This window comes from Piliocolobus tephrosceles, chromosome 10 (assembly GCF_002776525.5).
Source record: "Piliocolobus tephrosceles isolate RC106 chromosome 10, ASM277652v3, whole genome shotgun sequence".
In the NCBI taxonomy this organism is placed as follows: domain Eukaryota; kingdom Metazoa; phylum Chordata; class Mammalia; order Primates; family Cercopithecidae; genus Piliocolobus; species Piliocolobus tephrosceles.
Genome location: NC_045443.1, coordinates 11696607 through 11713475, shown reverse-complemented (window position 1 = coordinate 11713475; position 16869 = coordinate 11696607). Strand labels below are relative to the sequence as shown.

At 46.1% G+C, this 16869-nt stretch overlaps 1 protein-coding gene across 3 annotated transcripts in view; it reads right to left on the bottom strand.

Moving 5' to 3' along the window:
* ETV6 (ETS variant transcription factor 6) overlaps nucleotides 1-16415 on the bottom strand; it is a 249296-nt gene extending 232881 nt beyond the window's left edge. For all 3 annotated transcript variants that reach the window (XM_023226218.2, XM_023226220.2, XM_023226221.2), the window contains exon 1: nucleotides 15745-16415. In XM_023226218.2, the coding sequence (XP_023081986.1) occupies nucleotides 15745-15777 (33 nt within the window). In that variant the 5' untranslated portion in view covers nucleotides 15778-16415. The remainder of the gene's footprint in view (nucleotides 1-15744) is intronic.
* Between the last annotated feature and the right edge of the window lie 454 nt (nucleotides 16416-16869).

Below are 16869 nucleotides of genomic sequence, written 5' to 3'. Positions count from 1 at the left end.
CAGACTCCTGTCCTCAGCGGGCTTTCAGTCTGGTGTGGATGATAATTCAAGGATAACTGGATTGTTGCCAATAACAGAAGCAAGTTCAATGAGCTGTGGGAACACTGTGCCCAGCAGCAACAGGGAGGCTTGAGAAATGGACTTCCAATGACAAACTGGCTGCCAGGCAGAAAGAAGATCGAGGGAAGATTCCAGGCATTAGTGTTCATTACATGGGCTGGGCATAGTGGCTCATGCCTATAATCCCAGCACTTTGGGAGGCCGAGGTGGGTGGATCACTTGAGCCCAGGAGTTTGAGACCAGCCTGGACAACATGGTGAAACTCTCTCTCTACTAAAAATACAAAAATTAGCCTAGTGTGGTGGTAGCTGCCTGTGGTGTCACCTACTCGGGAGGCTGAGATGGGAGAATCACCTGAGACCAGGAGGCAGAGGTTGCAGTGAGCTGAGATTACTCCAGCCTGGGCCACAAAGCGAGACCCTGTCCCCCCGAGAAAAAAGTTCATTGTGTGGTTGGAACATAATATGGAGATGATACTAGAAAGGTAGGCAGTAAAGGGCCTTGCAGGTGATAAGAAGCTGGGGTTCATGCTACACTGTGGTGTGAGACAGAGAGTGACAAGATCACTTTTTTTTTTTTTTATCTGCAAAGAATCATTCCAAGTTGTGTTGGGGGTGGGGACAAAATGGAGCTGGGAAGATCAGAGAGGAGACAACTGAAAGGTCCTGGGCCAGAAGGAAGGCAGTGACAGCCGGTGTGGAGGAGAAAGACAAGTGTGCACCAGACTGCCTGGCAGGCTGGGAAAGACAGTACACCTGCCCTCCCAAAGCTTCCATTCCAGTAGCAGTAAGAAGCAACAAGTGGAAGAGTCTGTTGGCGTATCGTGGACCAAGCAAGGGTCACCGTTCGCTAACCTTAGCCCTGGATGGTTTTTGTGGCAGTGCTGGCTTTAAGTTGGCCTTAGAAGAATGACAGAGAGGTGACTTGGCAGAACCATTCATTTACTACCCTTCTTTTGGCGGTTCTCCCCTGCGATTTGTATCCTGGTTTTATTTAGCCCTATCTTCATAAGACTCTTACATGGATTCTTGTAACAGAAACCTCCACCAAGAAAAGCTGCCATCTCCTCTCATATTAACCCCACTCATCAACATCTCTTGGCAGTTTCTGACTTATGTGGGACAAAAATAAATAAATAAAAACAATAATAATAAGACTCTGCCAGGCTAGCAAACCGATCCAGTCAGAGGATTATAAGAGACATCTGTTTTTCAATACAGCAGCTGCTAACACAGCAGAAGCATGGCATCATAGTAACAAGAAAGAGTTCTCTTCCATTAAAAACCCAGTAGTAGCAGAAACTGGCATGGACTGATGTTCAACTATGTCACCTGAATGTGAAAAGAAGTTCAAATAAGACTAGACACATAATAGGAGCCCTGCTTTGCCAGTGTGGGAACCCAAATGCTAGTTTGTTGATGGGGAGGTGGTTTACCTATTCATCCAAGTACACTAAGGCACAAATCCTTAAAGCGGCTATTATATACTTAAGAGTGTTATCAAAAACATACTGAAGCTTTTTGAAATTTGGTTGACTCATACCCTGTGGCTGACCAAACACCTCTTCACTTAAGCCAGTTTAAAAAAAAAGTATTGCCCAGTTTGGAATGTAGACACTAACACAGGAGCAAATAAACAAACAACACTTTAAATTATTTTTTCAGTTTACCACCGAAGACAGACAAGACACACACACACATGCACACACACACACACATACATACACACAACCTACCAGCATATAAACACCACAGGCAAACTATCTCAAATGTACAATATGTACACATTACCTTCTCAGACCAGACCAGGGAGATGCTCTTAGAAACAGCTTGTTAACAGCCTCTCACATTGCTGTTTAACAATCCGTTTATAGCCCATCACAAAGCCAAGCCTCCAAGGAGATTTATTTTACATCTATGTTAGGTTTCTTCGCCACAACAAGGCTGGTTTTGTGTCATCTTTTCCTCGATATGCCAGAAAACAGATTACGCCATAATTTCTGCAACTTATTATCCCATGAGCATGCAATACATGTGGCATATATGCAAACAGATCACAAGCACAAACCCTGGAATAAATGCAGGACGGTGCCCAAGAAAGCACAAGCCACTCCAGATAGGCCTGACTAAAGCTAAAAATAGCCCATAAAGGCATTGTGTCAGCTACCCTCTCACTGCCCTCCCTAGAACATGCTAATTCTAACCTCCAGTGTTGGTGCTTAAGTCTGAGCCTTTGGTAGCTGTACCTAGGAACCTTTCCCTAACCCAGGAAGCTACTTTCTAGGTGTTGGAGTATGGAGAAATCGTTCAATGTACTTCAATTATTAGTCCATTCATGCACACAAATGCAGATAAAAGACTGAACCTGAAATTGTGCATTTTCTCCTAAAGCCTGACATTTGTGCCCTGGGGCACTAGGACCAGCTGAGAGATGTCCCTTTTGGCAAATGGTGTAACAGAAACCTCTCAAGCGCTAAGCATGATCAACTGCCCAAGAACCACTCAGCCACCAGGACTAACTCTTGCCTTACCCTGGCCAGTGTGCAGCAAGAAGTTTCCCAAAGTTTCCCAAAGAAGCACAATCTTGTCCACACAGACGCCACTTGAGGTCCCGAAAGATTAAAGGGAGTGCACTCTCATAATATGAGACCCTAGGAAGAATCACAGACACCAATTCGGGGACCAGGGCTGTGAAGAAAATTCTTTCCAATGATCTATTTGGCATTTAGTCTGACAGAAATATGTGCATAAAGGAAGGGTAACTGGGTTTTCCCAAACCAACCTCTGCAAGTCATCCAACAGTGCACCCAAATAAGAAACAGGCTGTGTTGTGAACTCACATTCACCTACAACCTACATATAAGCCAACCAAGAGGCGGGAAGACTGTATTCTCATCCACCCACACCTCCTCCATGGTGAACCTTCAAAGACCACAGCTGAAATGAAAATGTACACAGACCAACTTTCCCTTCAATCAGACTGTTGAACATGATGGCTAACAACAAACGCACACACAGACATTCCCCCTAGTTCAGAGAAGCTCCCTGTGGCCATTTTACCAAGTTTTTCAAGACAGAGAAATTCTCAGAACTGGCTAATGTTAGTGGCTTGTGCCACTGGGCCCACCTCTTCCCTCTTTGCTGGCATAACAAGGCCTTTCAGTGGGACCTGCTGGCTCCCCTACCTTTCTTCCTTCTTGCATTCTTAAGGTTTTTTTCCACTCTGGGGCATTATCCCACATCTCTCCCAGCAGGGCAAACTGTCTTGCATCCAAAAGGTAAGTAAACCTACTGCTGTCCATGTCAGCGGTTCCTTGTTCATTTTCTAAGGGTAGGTGGCTTCAAAAAGATAAAGTGTTGGGAAGGGTGGGAACACGCAAGACAGGTGTACTACCAGGTGCCCTACTTGAGATGTCACCTAACACCTAGGTCCCTTTGCTCATTGCCCTGCCCGTCTCGGAGAAACTTGAAGATACTCTTACAGCACGCTGCAAAAGATTAGAGGATCATCACTCCAGCCTTCCTGTGCTCGCCAACATTCCCCCTGGATTCCATTGTGTTCTGAAGCCACATCTGACCTACAGCTGACTTTTGCCTGCGGAGAAGCACGCCCTCACCTCCTCACCCACAGCCCTGCCAGACACAAGGAGCCTCAGAGATGCAAAGAGGCAGAACACAAAATTCAGAAAGGGAGTCTTTGTTTCTTCGGTTCTCTGAAGGAAAACACTCTTACCTCACCAACTGGTATGCTCTCTCCTTCCACCTCACCCTAAAGTATTAGCGTCAGCAGACGAAGGGAAGGACTAAATGGCACAAAGTCAAAGGAGCTGGCTGCTGTCCAGGGGACTGGAGGTGTAGTCAGCCAAATCAGGTCATTCAGATCTCAAAGTCGGGGAGAACAGGAGACTTACTCAGCCTGAGGAATCTGTGTTACCCAGACTTTATCCCCAAAACAACAACTCTCCCACTGGCTTCACCCCGCTTTGAACAAAGACCAGATCAAAGGGTGCAAAGTGAGAGTGTCCTGCTGTCCCCAGCCATCACTGGCCATTAGTGGCAGTCAAGACCTATTAGTCAGGAATGGGTCTCAAAACTGCAAAGCACCAGTCAAGAGAACTCATGACACGGATCTTCAAAATCTCCCAGATCTCAAGTCAAAACAAGGACAAAATGGCCGGGCACAGTGGTTCATGCCTATAATCCTAGCACTTTGGGAGGCCGAGGTGGGAGGATCGCTTGAGTCCAGGAGTTCAAAAGCAACCTGGGCAACAAAGCAAGACATTGTCTCCACAAAAAAGTTTTTTTAAAAAGTAGCCAGGTCGGCCGGGCTTGGTGGCTCACGCCTGTAATCCCAGCACTTTGGGAGGCCGAGGCGGGCGGATCACAAGGTCAGGAGATCGAGACCATCCTGGCTAGCATGGTGAAACCCCATCTCTACTAAAAATACAAAAAATTAGCCGGGTGTGGTGGCAGGCGCCTGTAGTCCCAGCTGCTGGGGAGGCTGAGGCAGGAGAATGGCATGAACCCGGGAGGCGGAGCTTGCAGTGAGCCGAGATTGCGCCACTGCACTCCAGCCTGGGCGACAGAGCGAGACTCCGTCTCAAAAAAAAAAAAAAAAAAAAAAAATGTAGCTGGGCGAGGTGGTGCACCTGCAGTCCTAGCGACTCCAGAGGCTGAGGCAGGACGATCACTTGAGCCCATGAGTTTGCAATTACGGTGAGCTATGATCATGCCACTGTACTTCAGCATGAGTGACAGACCAAGACCTTAAAGAAAAGAGGATACGGCAATTACAAAATGCACCACAGATCCAATCCTTCAGATGTGCCATTTTTCCAAAACCTGTGACAGGGACTTGGGTTACGAGTACGCAAAGAGGCCCAAAGAAAAAGAACTCAGCTCTGTCCCTTTGGGTGCCTGGCCTGGGATCCCAGGTCAATACATGAAAATAATTAGTGAAACCACAGAGGTGAGCCAAGAGATACTACAATGAGGCTCACTCTAGCAGGAGTCTGATTTGATGGCCAAGGGCAGTTTGGGAAAGACAAATGGTCTGGAAATAACAACCAATAATAAATTTGACAGAAGTTCCCTAGTCCAAGTTTTTTAAAGCAGTTAACAAAGGAGCTTAGCAAATTCCCGCCATCTCCCACATCTCCCTTTTTTTAAATTATTATTATTATTTTTTGAGACAGAGTCTCACTCTGTTGCCCAGGCTGGAGTGCAGTGGCACAGCCTCAGCTGACTGCAATCTCCACCTTCCAGGTTCAAGAGATTCTCCTGCTTCAGCCTCCCGAGTAGCGGGGATTACAGGTTGGCTAATTTTTTTGTATTTTTAGTAAAGACAGGGTTTCACCATGCTGGCCAGGCTGGTCTTGAACTCCTGACCTCAGGTGATTCACTTGCCTGAGCCTCTCAAAGTGCTGGGATTACAGGGGTGAGCCACCGCGCCCCACCCCATCTCCCTTTTTATGAAGTCTCCGTAATAGTTCCTCCTGTATACCCTAGTGCAGCTCTACCTGTCCACATATTAGTCACTAGGCTTGAGACCATACACATTCTAAATTGCCTCTTGACTTTGATTTTTTTGTTGATATATAATAGTTGTACATATTTTGGGTGTACACGTGACATTTTGATATCTGTGCAGATGTGTAATGATCAGATCATGGTAGCCGGCATTTCCACTGTCTCAAACATTTTTCTTTTGTGTTAGGAACATTACAATTCTTCTCTTCTAGTTATTTTGAAATACACAATAAATTATTGTTAACTCTAATTTCCCTACTGTACTAATGAATACTATACCATATTCCTTCTATCTAGCTGTATTTTTGTGCCCCCTTCGCCAACTTCTCTTCATCCCTTGACCGTGATTCTTCAGTAGAGACCCCGACATTCTTCCAGGCCACACCTGCAGTGAGGTGGGCAGATCTGGGCCCTCCCTCTTCCTTCCTCACCTCATAGCAGTGCCAGAACTTCCACTGCCACAACCTAGATTCACACTTTCACAACCTAGATTCACACTTTCACTAGGGAAACAAGAGAAAGTGTTGGGGGAATGGTTAACTTCAGAGACAGGCTGTTCTCTGGGGTTCGATTTTTTAAATTACGAGCCTTATTTCTATCTGTAGCTCATTTTTTCCGGCAAATGCTTTAGCATGTCATCTTTGGCTGTGGCATTCTCACGTATAGGGGACGTAAGTGAAGCAGGATTACTGACCTCATCAAAGAGATAAGTCCTAAGAAAGATAAAGTTACACGGCCTGTCATAACCCAAGGGAGAGGGGACAGGTCAGCTGAGAAGAAAATCACAAACTTCCACTTGTGGTTTCCAGGAGGACATCAGAGGAGCAGTTTCTCTCCAAACCTAAACTTGCTTCAAGAGTATGAAGTAGCCCACGCTTATTTCGTGGGGGTAGGAGGGAGAGGTAGGTAACATTTTCTCCACGATTCCTCAAAAAAGGGTCATTTGCTAGTGTATAGTTCATCTTCTCATTTGCTATGTACATACAAAGAATGACCTAGGATCGAATTTCGGTCCACAGCAAGAAGAATACAACTGCTGAAAAGAGACACTTTGGTGCCCTCACATCTGCTAGAGAGGAAGGTCTCCCCATGCCCCAAAGTAACAAATTTGGCCTTTTCAAACTCTTCTGTATAATTAAACTTCCACGAAGGGCCATCTACTCCCCGCTCTTGAAAGTGAACATTCACCAGCCCACAGCAAACAGTGTCTGTTCTGTGGTCAGACAGACATGGAACTGCCTGTTAAACAAAAGCAGACCAGAGAATTGATGCTCTCTTTCAAGTCTCACCCCAGTCACAAATAATAAGCAACTGTATGAAGGAGCAGATCCCTGAATAGGTTCAAATACTTGAGCGCTGAGTAATAATGCTAGTTAGACTCACTGTACAGTACTTTCAGACTTAGGTTTTTTTCCTTTTCTTTCATCTCTGGAAACTTACTCAGAACCATATTAGCTATTCCTTCAAAATTCTGCTGTAAGATGCAAAAGGCATTTGCTATTATCATATAATTGCACTTGGCTCATCTCTCCTATTGTTGAGGCTTGTATTCAATTAAAGTTAAAATAAGAGCTTTTTTGAGCACTGACTGAGTGACCCCAGCCCTGTGAACAACTCAATGGGATAGTGACAAGAGCACTGTGCAGGGAGTCAGCTGACTCGGGAGGCCTAGATTTTAGTTTAGATGGCACCACCAACCAGCCACAGGAGCTTGAGCAAGGCCATTAACATCCCTGGCTGGGGGCTGGGGACGGTGGCTCACGCCTGTAATCCCAGCACTTTCGGAGGCTGAGGCGGGAGGATCAATTGAGGTCGGGAGCTTGAGTCCACCCTGGCCAACATGGTGAAACCCCATCTCTACTAAAAATACAAAAATTAGCCAGGTGAGTGGTGCACACCTGTAATCCCAGCTACTCGGGAGGCTGAGGCACCAGAATCGCTTGAACCTGGGAGACAGAGGTTGCACTGCGTTGAGATCTCGGCATCACACTCTAGCCTCGGTGACAGAGCGAGACTGTCTCAGAAACAAAAACAAACACCATCCCCTGGCCTCTGTATTCTCAACTGTATAATGTGGGCACAGAACCAGAAAATCTCTAGCCTCTTCCAGATCCACGTGTTATGGAGGATGTACAAAGGAGGAGGAGAACTAACTTTTTAGCAGTATAAAGCACTACATTAGGCAATGTACATATCCCAACAACCCTAAGAGACACACATTTTTATTACCACTTCAGATGAGTTAACAGGTTCATGATTAAGTAACTTGAACAAGTTCAGGAACCAGGAGTCACGGGTCTGTCTACACCACTATCTGTGCTCTTCCCCTGGAGCATCCACAGCATGGCAGTGAGGTAGAGCCCTTTTCCGAGCACCTTTCAATCCCCTTACGGGAAGCCAACTTTACAGGTAAGAACAAAGAACAACATAAGACAGAACAAAATGCAAGTCAAAATCGAAAGACGTGGTGATTGGAACTACACTGTGGCAACACGAACACCACTGAGCACATTCACCAACGGAACCCAGCAGGGCAACAGGTCCTTTCTGGGTCATTCAGGAAATGAAGTCGTTTTCCGTACATCTGACTCCCACATACAAAGGGAAAATACCCCCCAGGAGGCCATCAGGCCTCAAGCCTGCAAGATGCATTGGCTACCTCTTTTGTGTCTTCATGAGGGAGTACTTTTCATAAATCAGTCATCCACATAACTGAAGCTTAGCCTTTTAAAACTTAACATGATTCTTATGCCAACCATTTTTGTTAGAAATCTTTCCAAAATACATTGCATTCTTTCTTCACTTCTGAAATCTCATAACATGAACTCTGGCTTTCACTTGGAAGTCGCAGTGATGAACACTAATATCAAGTCATGTGAATCTGCAAAAGCAAGCTATGCTTTCTGAATTCTTGCCTGCTTTTTCTCATTTTTCCTCTGCTGTGGTCTTAGAGGAACATGGGCCTAGGACGGAACGCTGATTCTGACTCTGGCTTGATCAGTTAGGAATGTGATCTCAAGCAAGCTCTTTAAAGGCCACAAGACTCACTTTCCTCATCTGTTTCATGAGAAATGTGGATAATGCTCTCTGAATCCCCTCATATTACCTCCACAACACATCTCTCTCTTTCTCTGTTTCTCTCCCTACATCTGCTCTGAAGACTCTCTTCCTTAGAGTTGTTCAAAATCAGAAACGTATAAAGTCAGATGGCAAAAACGCTCTCTTCGTTCCAGGAAATTAGAACAGGCGAGTCAGGTCAGGCCATCAAGATAGGAGTCAAAAAAAGATGATTCCTTTTGTTATAGGGGAAAAAATCAGGGAATATCTGAAACAGAGTCCTGGAAATCACATAATATTAAAGATGTACACGAGAGATGGTTTAAGAAAAACAAAAATTGTGATTATGGATTGTGTGAAAAGCTTTAAAGGGAAAAAAAAAAAAAAAAAGTTGTGTAAGGAGAAGCAACTGACCAGGAAGTAAAAAGCAGGCAAAGAAGGTGTCTAGCCTGAGGCCGGGCAGGATGAGGACACAATCTCTCAGATTTCCAACCACTTCATGAAGGAGTCATAAAGCACCGAAGGAAGTAAGAGAAAAACAGAGACGGAAAAGAAAGGCCTCTGAGAAAAACACAGAAGGCCCAAAATGAAACCCATCAAAAGACAAAATCTCACCAGAGGACATTAGAGACGGGTGTAAATATGGAAAAGTTAGACATTCATTCCACAGTGGGTGGTGGCTTGGTGTGACCATCTGGTTGTCCCCACTACTTGTGTAATGGCTAGGAAGATCCATCTTCAGAAGAGACCGGGAAGCAGAGGAAATTCAGAACCTCTGCAAGCACTTCTGCCAGCTCTATTCCTGCCTCTCATCTCAGCTTACGTAACAATCCACCAGTCACCCGTCACTTCAAGTTTCCTAATTTTCTTCGCAAAGATGGCTGCACTTTGGAATACCCTCACAGAAAATACTTTGGAATGAGAGTGCCACGATACAGATTCTGGCCTTAGCTTTGCCACTTACAGCCTGGGAGATCTTAGGCCAATACATCACTTAACCTCTCTGGGCTTCAGTTTCCTCATTTGTAGAATGGAGAGAAAAACTGCATCCCTGAGAGAGCTGTGAAGAGTAAACGAGATAATGTATACAAAACAGCACAAGGACCAGCATGCAGTAGTATTCAATAAATGATGCCGGTGATGATGATGGAGGAGGAAGAGGAGGAGGAGGAGGAAGAAGTAAAAGGGGAAGAAAGTGTTTTGTAATAAATCACTATATAGCTGTAAGCTACAACTGCTTGTTATAGAACAACGGCCACTAAAACAGCAGACGAACACGTTTAATTACAGAGAATTTATAAAATTTCAGAAATGCAAGCATTCTAGTTTCCTGTAAGCGAAATCCATAGGGCTGAGTGAGCAGTTATGCTCGTCTGAGAGTCCACACTTACGGGGTAAAATGCCTTCCCTAATCAAGCCTCTCGCCCACATTCTGGGAATTCCAGATCGTTTAGACAACAACCAGGCTGAATTATATATTTTCACTATCTAAGAAGAGAAGGTTATCAAATTAACAGAGCAAATAAAATGTGTGGTAATATTTCGACAGCAAAGGAACAGTTCCAAGCACATGGTAGCACTGGTGTCTACCCAATGGATAATGTGGAACAAGAATCATTTTTGCCTATTCATTGGAGCTTTCCCTGAGATACCTCAGTAAGCAACACTTTATTAGTTTGGTTCCTCTATGTTCGGAAAATCAATAAAAAATGTGTTTGCTTTTTAATAGGCTATAATTCTAACTTTTCACTAATTTAGTCTAGTCTTTCTGTCCCCAAATACTAGGTTTGGCAGTGAACAGTCTTTAAGCTGGGCCCCTTTTGGCGTGGGAACCCTGAATAAATACACACTCATTCTATTCAACAAATACACACAGAGACTGGTTCCCAACACACATCTAACAACAAACACCGCAGAGGTGGACTCCTGCCTGAAAACAAGCTCCAGAGTTGTCTCTAAAGTAGTATTCACATAGAAAAAAAAAATGTCATTTCTATCTCGCACACGCTACGGGGCTTCATCCGACACTGCATCACTCGGCTGGGAGATCCACACTAAAGGGCAAGTTTTAATTGGTGAAAAAAATGAAACTGCCGTGTGAGTTACTCCCAGCAACCTGTGCCCCCATCTTGCCCCCAACTCTTTCCTGGTGTGCACAAATACAGCTGCACTCAGAGGAGCAGAATGTGACTTAGCTCTGCCTGCCTCTGGTGCTCACATTTGGGGTATTTTTTGCCCTTGACTTACTTATCCTGAGGAGGATACTTTCCATAGCTACTTCTTCAGGGCCAGCTGCCACGTTTTTAGCTTTGGCTGTTTGAAACAGGGAGCTTACCACACAGAAATTAAAGTATAAATAGGATTGGCTGACCCTTGATAAAAGAGCCTACGGCCCACCCAAGGATTCCTCAAAGGAATCCTAACAGCAGATAAGGGGCCTTCAGCCCAAAACAGAATTTGCAGTATATATATATATGTATGTGTATATATATAGAGAGAGAGAGCGCGCGCTGCAAATAGTGGTGCCAATACAAGTCCGTCAGGCCCTTCTTCCCTCATCCCGTCCCTCCTACTACTTCCTCTTCTCACACCTGACCAGACCCCAGTGGCCCATTTCTCCCCCCACATACCATCTTCCTTGGCACATACCCCTGTGCCCTCAGACCAGCTGGCTTGTGATTAAAATGGACCAAGCTAGGAAGTGCCAGAGAGAGCGAAGCCTATTGTATCGAGTTTCCTTGGCCTTTTATAGGGACACACCACGAACCCAGAGAATGCAGTGGCCTGAGAACCTGTAGGCCTTTGTCCTCCAAACCTGGCTCACTCACCCATGGGTTGAGGCAAACCCCTTAGCTCTCTGGATTCCCTCTCTATAAAAAATAGGAGGTTGGCTCAGGGGATCTCTAAGGTCTCTCAATTCCGAACGTTTGAAAGTTCCCTGATTCTATTGTCAGAAACACCGGGAGGCACTCAGAAGCCTGCTCATCTGAACCTGTGAAAGCAATTCCTCAAGCTCCTTTGTTGTACCTTTTCCTCAATTTCCTTCTTTCTTAGTTTTGACATAAAAGTAGTTTTTGAGAATTTTATCAAAATAGTAAAACATTAGGCTGGGCACAGCGGCTCATACCTGTAATCTCAGCACTCTGGGAGGCTGAGGCGGGCAGATCACTTGAGGTCAGGAGTTTGAGACCGGCCTGGCCAACATGATGAAACCCCCATCTCTACTAAAAGCACAAAAATTAGCCGGGCGTGGTGGTGGGCACCTGTAATCCCAGCTACTTGGGAGGCTGAGGCAGGAGAATTGCTTGAACCCAGAAGGTGGAGGTTGCAGTGAGCCAAGATCGCACCACTTAACTCCAGTCTGGCAACACAGTGCCACTCTGTCTCCAAAGAAATAATAATTATAAAACATTTTTTGTATCAAAATTCTATTAATAAGAATTTGAGGACAGACCCCCCCAGGAGTGCTCTAGCCCTAAGGCTGTAGTGGGCCCTATTGAGGGCTTTCTGCAAGCAAGCCAGCGGATGAAAGTGTTACGTCACCCTGAGGTTACACGCAGACAGAAAGAGCAAAGGGGGCTAGCCGGCCTCCTCCCACCTCTCGCTTCACATCAGCAAACATTACTGAAAAATATTTCTATGTCACCTGCCAAGTTAGCTACTAGGACACCAAGGTAATCATCACTAAACCCAAGGAGCCCAGAGTCCAGAAGGAGAAGTCGAAAGAGTCTCCCAATTAGTAGCAAAATGTTAAAAACCAGATTTCCTTTTGCTATGGAAGCTGACTGATAAGGACAGCAGGGAAAGAGGGGACTAGAGACACTGTGCGACTCGTTTTTGTATTCTGGTTAGTCCTGGCCCACTAACACGCTGTGCCAAGCCTGACAAGAGACTGCGTCTGCTAGGCCACAATCACCTTCTGCGGCAACTTGGGCAAACTTAGAACTGAACAGGTGACTTGAAGGTGAAGGCTGATGATGGAAAAGACAGCCTCCTCCTTCTTCCTGTGACCAGCACAGTCAGCCATGCAATCCTCTTTAAAATAATTTGACTTTTTATAGAGAGTTGATCCTTTCCTTCCATTTAAACAACCCTAAATGGTCAAGAATTGAAGCATCTGAACTTCCATGACAACAGTGCCACAACCTTCAAGGGTTGTAGGACAGACCTCCCAGAAGTGCTCGAGCACTCCTGCTTTCTGCAAGTTGCGTGTAGAGAAACAATAAGGCTCAGTGAGAGTTTTGGGGCCCTTGGAGTAGTCAACCTCTCTTCTACTGTAAAAAGTGTGTGTCTGATATTAACTTCCCCAGGTGATGGGAGCAAACTTATACAGTGCAAAAGAAATAGAAAAGCCCTTATCAGGCATTCACTGTGAGCTGCCACCACATGAGCCATCTTTACAAAGGCGTCACTGATTGACCAATTCAGAAACTTTCACCTTGGAAACTCCACCCAAATCGGACACTACTCTTTTCTAACAGAGCAGGCAATGTTCAGATATAAACAAAGTACTTCCCTCTGTGGCTGCCTCTGGTCAGGCTACTCTGTGCTGCATCTCACCAGCCGCTGAGGAACTGTCTGCCTGCTGACCCACTACTTGTTAGGAATGAAAGCAAGTGAGGAGCGTTTCAGGAGTGGAGAGAAGGAGTGGGAGAAACCTCTCCATAGTGAGGGCCTTTTGTGTCACATGAGTTCGGTATATCAGGTTCATGAGCTCATCCTTGAAAACCTCTGACATTTGTTCTTCACTACACAGAAAAGTGTATTGTTTACTGGACTCTAGAAGCAAGCAACTTGCTTGTGGGTTACCAGCAAACATTTTTTATTATGCAGTCACCGTACCACATCCCAAGGACTAAATGAAACGCAGCACACATCACCAGAACATTTCAGATGACCTGGAATAATCCCAGTCCTTGATCTCTAGTGCTTATTATTATAACATTGTGAATTAAACAAACTCCATGGAAAGATACTCTTCACATACGTTCACCTAGACACATGCAGTCTAAGCAAATACATACTGGTTCCATTAAGAACAATCCAAAATAAAAGTGATTCTTTCCTTTCTGGTAAAGAACACTAAATCTATTTTAATTACATAGAAGTACACAGTAATGAAAAGAGGCACCCTAAAAGAACTGAGTTGTAAGCAATAAGGAAAAAATGATATGCAAATTATAGACACAATTTTCATGTTGCATTTAAGAAAGCGTTTTGCTTGGGATTGGTTCTGTATGTGAGTAAGGCAAGAGACTGTTGTACTCTTTTTCCGACTGGAGCACAATGAAACAAACCACTCAGTAGCAGTCTGCAGCCAGCACACCACCATAAGCCCATCAGAACGGTGGGGATGCAGTTTAGAAGAGAATCAAGAAAGGTCACAGAAAGCATTGCTTTTTGTTGTTTTGTCCTAAAGTTACGTAGTTGGTCCAGATTTTCCTGATATCGGGTTTATTGCCACTCAGCTAAATCCAATTTATTGATTGACTACCTTACTCTTTAGTTACCTCTATGTTATGAAGCATCAAATAAATGAGATTACCTATACCGCAGGATTTTCCTGAACTCGGTGTAGAATCTAATTTATACCACAAAAGAAACTGGTTTTGAAGTATTAATATCAAAGTACCCCAAGTTCTTTAGTGTGGCACGCCCCATGCCCACAGACATACTGCTACCTACAGATATGTACAAACACAAAAGCCTAAAAGTTCCATTGGGCATTTTTGTGAGGCAAAAACAAAGAAGCCCAACACACCTTTTGATTTCACATTAGCCTCTCCTCAAACCCATGAAAATGTTTTCTGGTAAGAAACACCAAAATGTGATTCTACTTATAAAAAACCTAGTAAGCCCGTATGATGAACTACTGCGTTTCCCCTACACAGACTTTCATTGAAAGGCAGTGTTAAAACAGGAAGGGTTTTTCTAACTCCCCACAGACGAAGAAAACAGGTTATTTGTCCATTGTTGCTGTAGTGTCCATTCAGTGAACATACATTCAATAGGCCAAACCAAAAACAAAACTTCAGCGGCTTCAGCCTCTCACAGGGGCGGAAGGCTTTCTACCTGGGTACTGGTGGAATAGTGAAATGAATAACGTGTACAATAAATGCAGCGATGGGAAAAATAATTGGGGTAGATGGATAAATCATCCTGCCTCCCAATGGTGGCAAACTTTACAACAACTTTTCAGAAGCAACAAACCGCAGCACCACAGTCTTTACAGATATATAGACATGCATACACACAACTACTGGGTAGCCCAGCCGTGTGTTTACAAACATCCACCGCCCTGCATTTACAATACTGCAAAACCGGCCAGAAAGCTGGGAGAGTGCTGCTCTTAGATACCCTCTCTGCACTGTCAAATACAGAAGGTCATTTTGCCTGGTTGCTTACTTCTTCGTCTCCCTGCATCACAGGAGTTTTCTACTTTGGGATTGCTCAACTTTCATATGGATCAGAGTAAAATAACTATTCAGCAACTTTATTCACCTTGGTTTAAAAAAAAAAAAAATTCATTGTGCAATGCCTAGGAAAAGCTGACACCAGGACTGTCTCTCCGACAGCGCTTGCAATTACAATCAGACGAGGGGGAAAAAAATCATGTCTGATCAGACCCAGAGAGTCCTTTAAAAAAATAAAGAAAAAGATTCTATCGCCGCTGGGACTGAAGAACTTTTTTTCTAAGAAGACCACCCCTCGGGAACAAAAGTTACATTTCAGTCACATGTTGGGTGTAGGAATAGGGAGCAGATTTTTGGGGTTTTTTTTAAGCGCACTAATTACGGGGGTGTTTTACAGTTCTGGAGACAATCCGGGTTGCTCCTGACCAATTGTGACCGGCATTTCATTGTCAAAAAGCAAGAGGGTGGGGGCCGAGGAGCCGGCAGGGGCTCGGCGGTGGGGAGCAGCAAGGTTATGCTAAAGGGTACAGCCGCCGCCGCGAGCTGCATCTCCTTCCCTCGCGCCCCAAATAATTTACTGCGAACAGAGCAACTGCAACAGCCCGCTCTGAGGAGCCCAGCACGACTGCCCTGGCCGGTGCAGCTCAGGGTTTCCACCACGGAGAGGGAGGGGAGAAGATTTTTACCTTAATGCTACACTGAGCAGGAGTCTCAGACATGTCTCACAGCGAGAGAGATCAGGAAGTTCTCAGGTTTTTTCCACTTTCCTTTCCTCTCCCCAACCCAGAAAGGCTCCACGGCCAGCCGGACGCGGTCATTTAAGAAGTTTCTTCCAGCATCTCTCCCGGCAGCCGCCCCGGGGGTCTGGAGCGCGCGGGGCGGGGCGGGGCGGCCGGCAGAGTTGGGCACGCGGGGCGGCGGGGGCGTGGGAGCCGGGCCCGAGCGCGGCGGCGGGGTCTGCAGGTCGCGGCGCGGCGCGGGGACCCGGGACGCAGCCCGGCCAGCCTCCCGGTCTCTCCTCCCACCCGCAGCCGGCGCCCCCGCCCCCCGCCCTCCCGCCGCTCTCCCTCGCTCTCTCGAATGTTTTCCTTCCTGGAAGAGAGAAACTGAAAGGCAGAACTGAGAAAGCTCTTTGCTCATTGATCTTGAGAGTTTCAGTGCAGAAACTGACGTGAATTCCCAGCACTGAGCTCTGCCTCTTAAAGGAGCCACCAGGAAATAAAAGCTCGGGTTACAGCCCGGCATCGGGGAAATAAAAGCCGCGCGGGGGAGGGGCGGCCGCGGGGGCGCGGGCGGAGGAAACCCGGGGAGCGGGGCCGCGCGAGGCCGCGGCTGCGAGCGGGGCGAGCGGCGCAGCCCCCCAGGCCGGCCCCCGGTGCGGGCGCCCGCCCTCCACGCCGCGAGACCTCCCGCTGACGGAGCCAATTTCCGGGCTTAAGGAAGACACCTTTAAAAAACGTTACATCGTGGCCCCAGACACCACAAAACAGGTTTTATTAAACTCCTCCCACCTCCCCTGGCTCCATCTCTTGGATACATCGATATGCACAAGGGTTTTGAAACGTTTCCCTAAGCGCAGATGCAACGAAAGTAATTATCTATGGGCCATTCCGGTAAGGACGCGGAATCCGAAGGAGGAAATAAAACAATAGCCTTTGTTCTGCTTCTCGACCGCTGCCTCTTTAAGAGAATCCACCAGGAAATGGGAGATCGGGTTACAGCCTGCACACGGGGAAATGTGGGGAGAGCGGGCGCCCGAGCGCGACGCCGAAGACAAAGCCGGGGCGGCTGCGCCGCAGACGCTGGGGGAC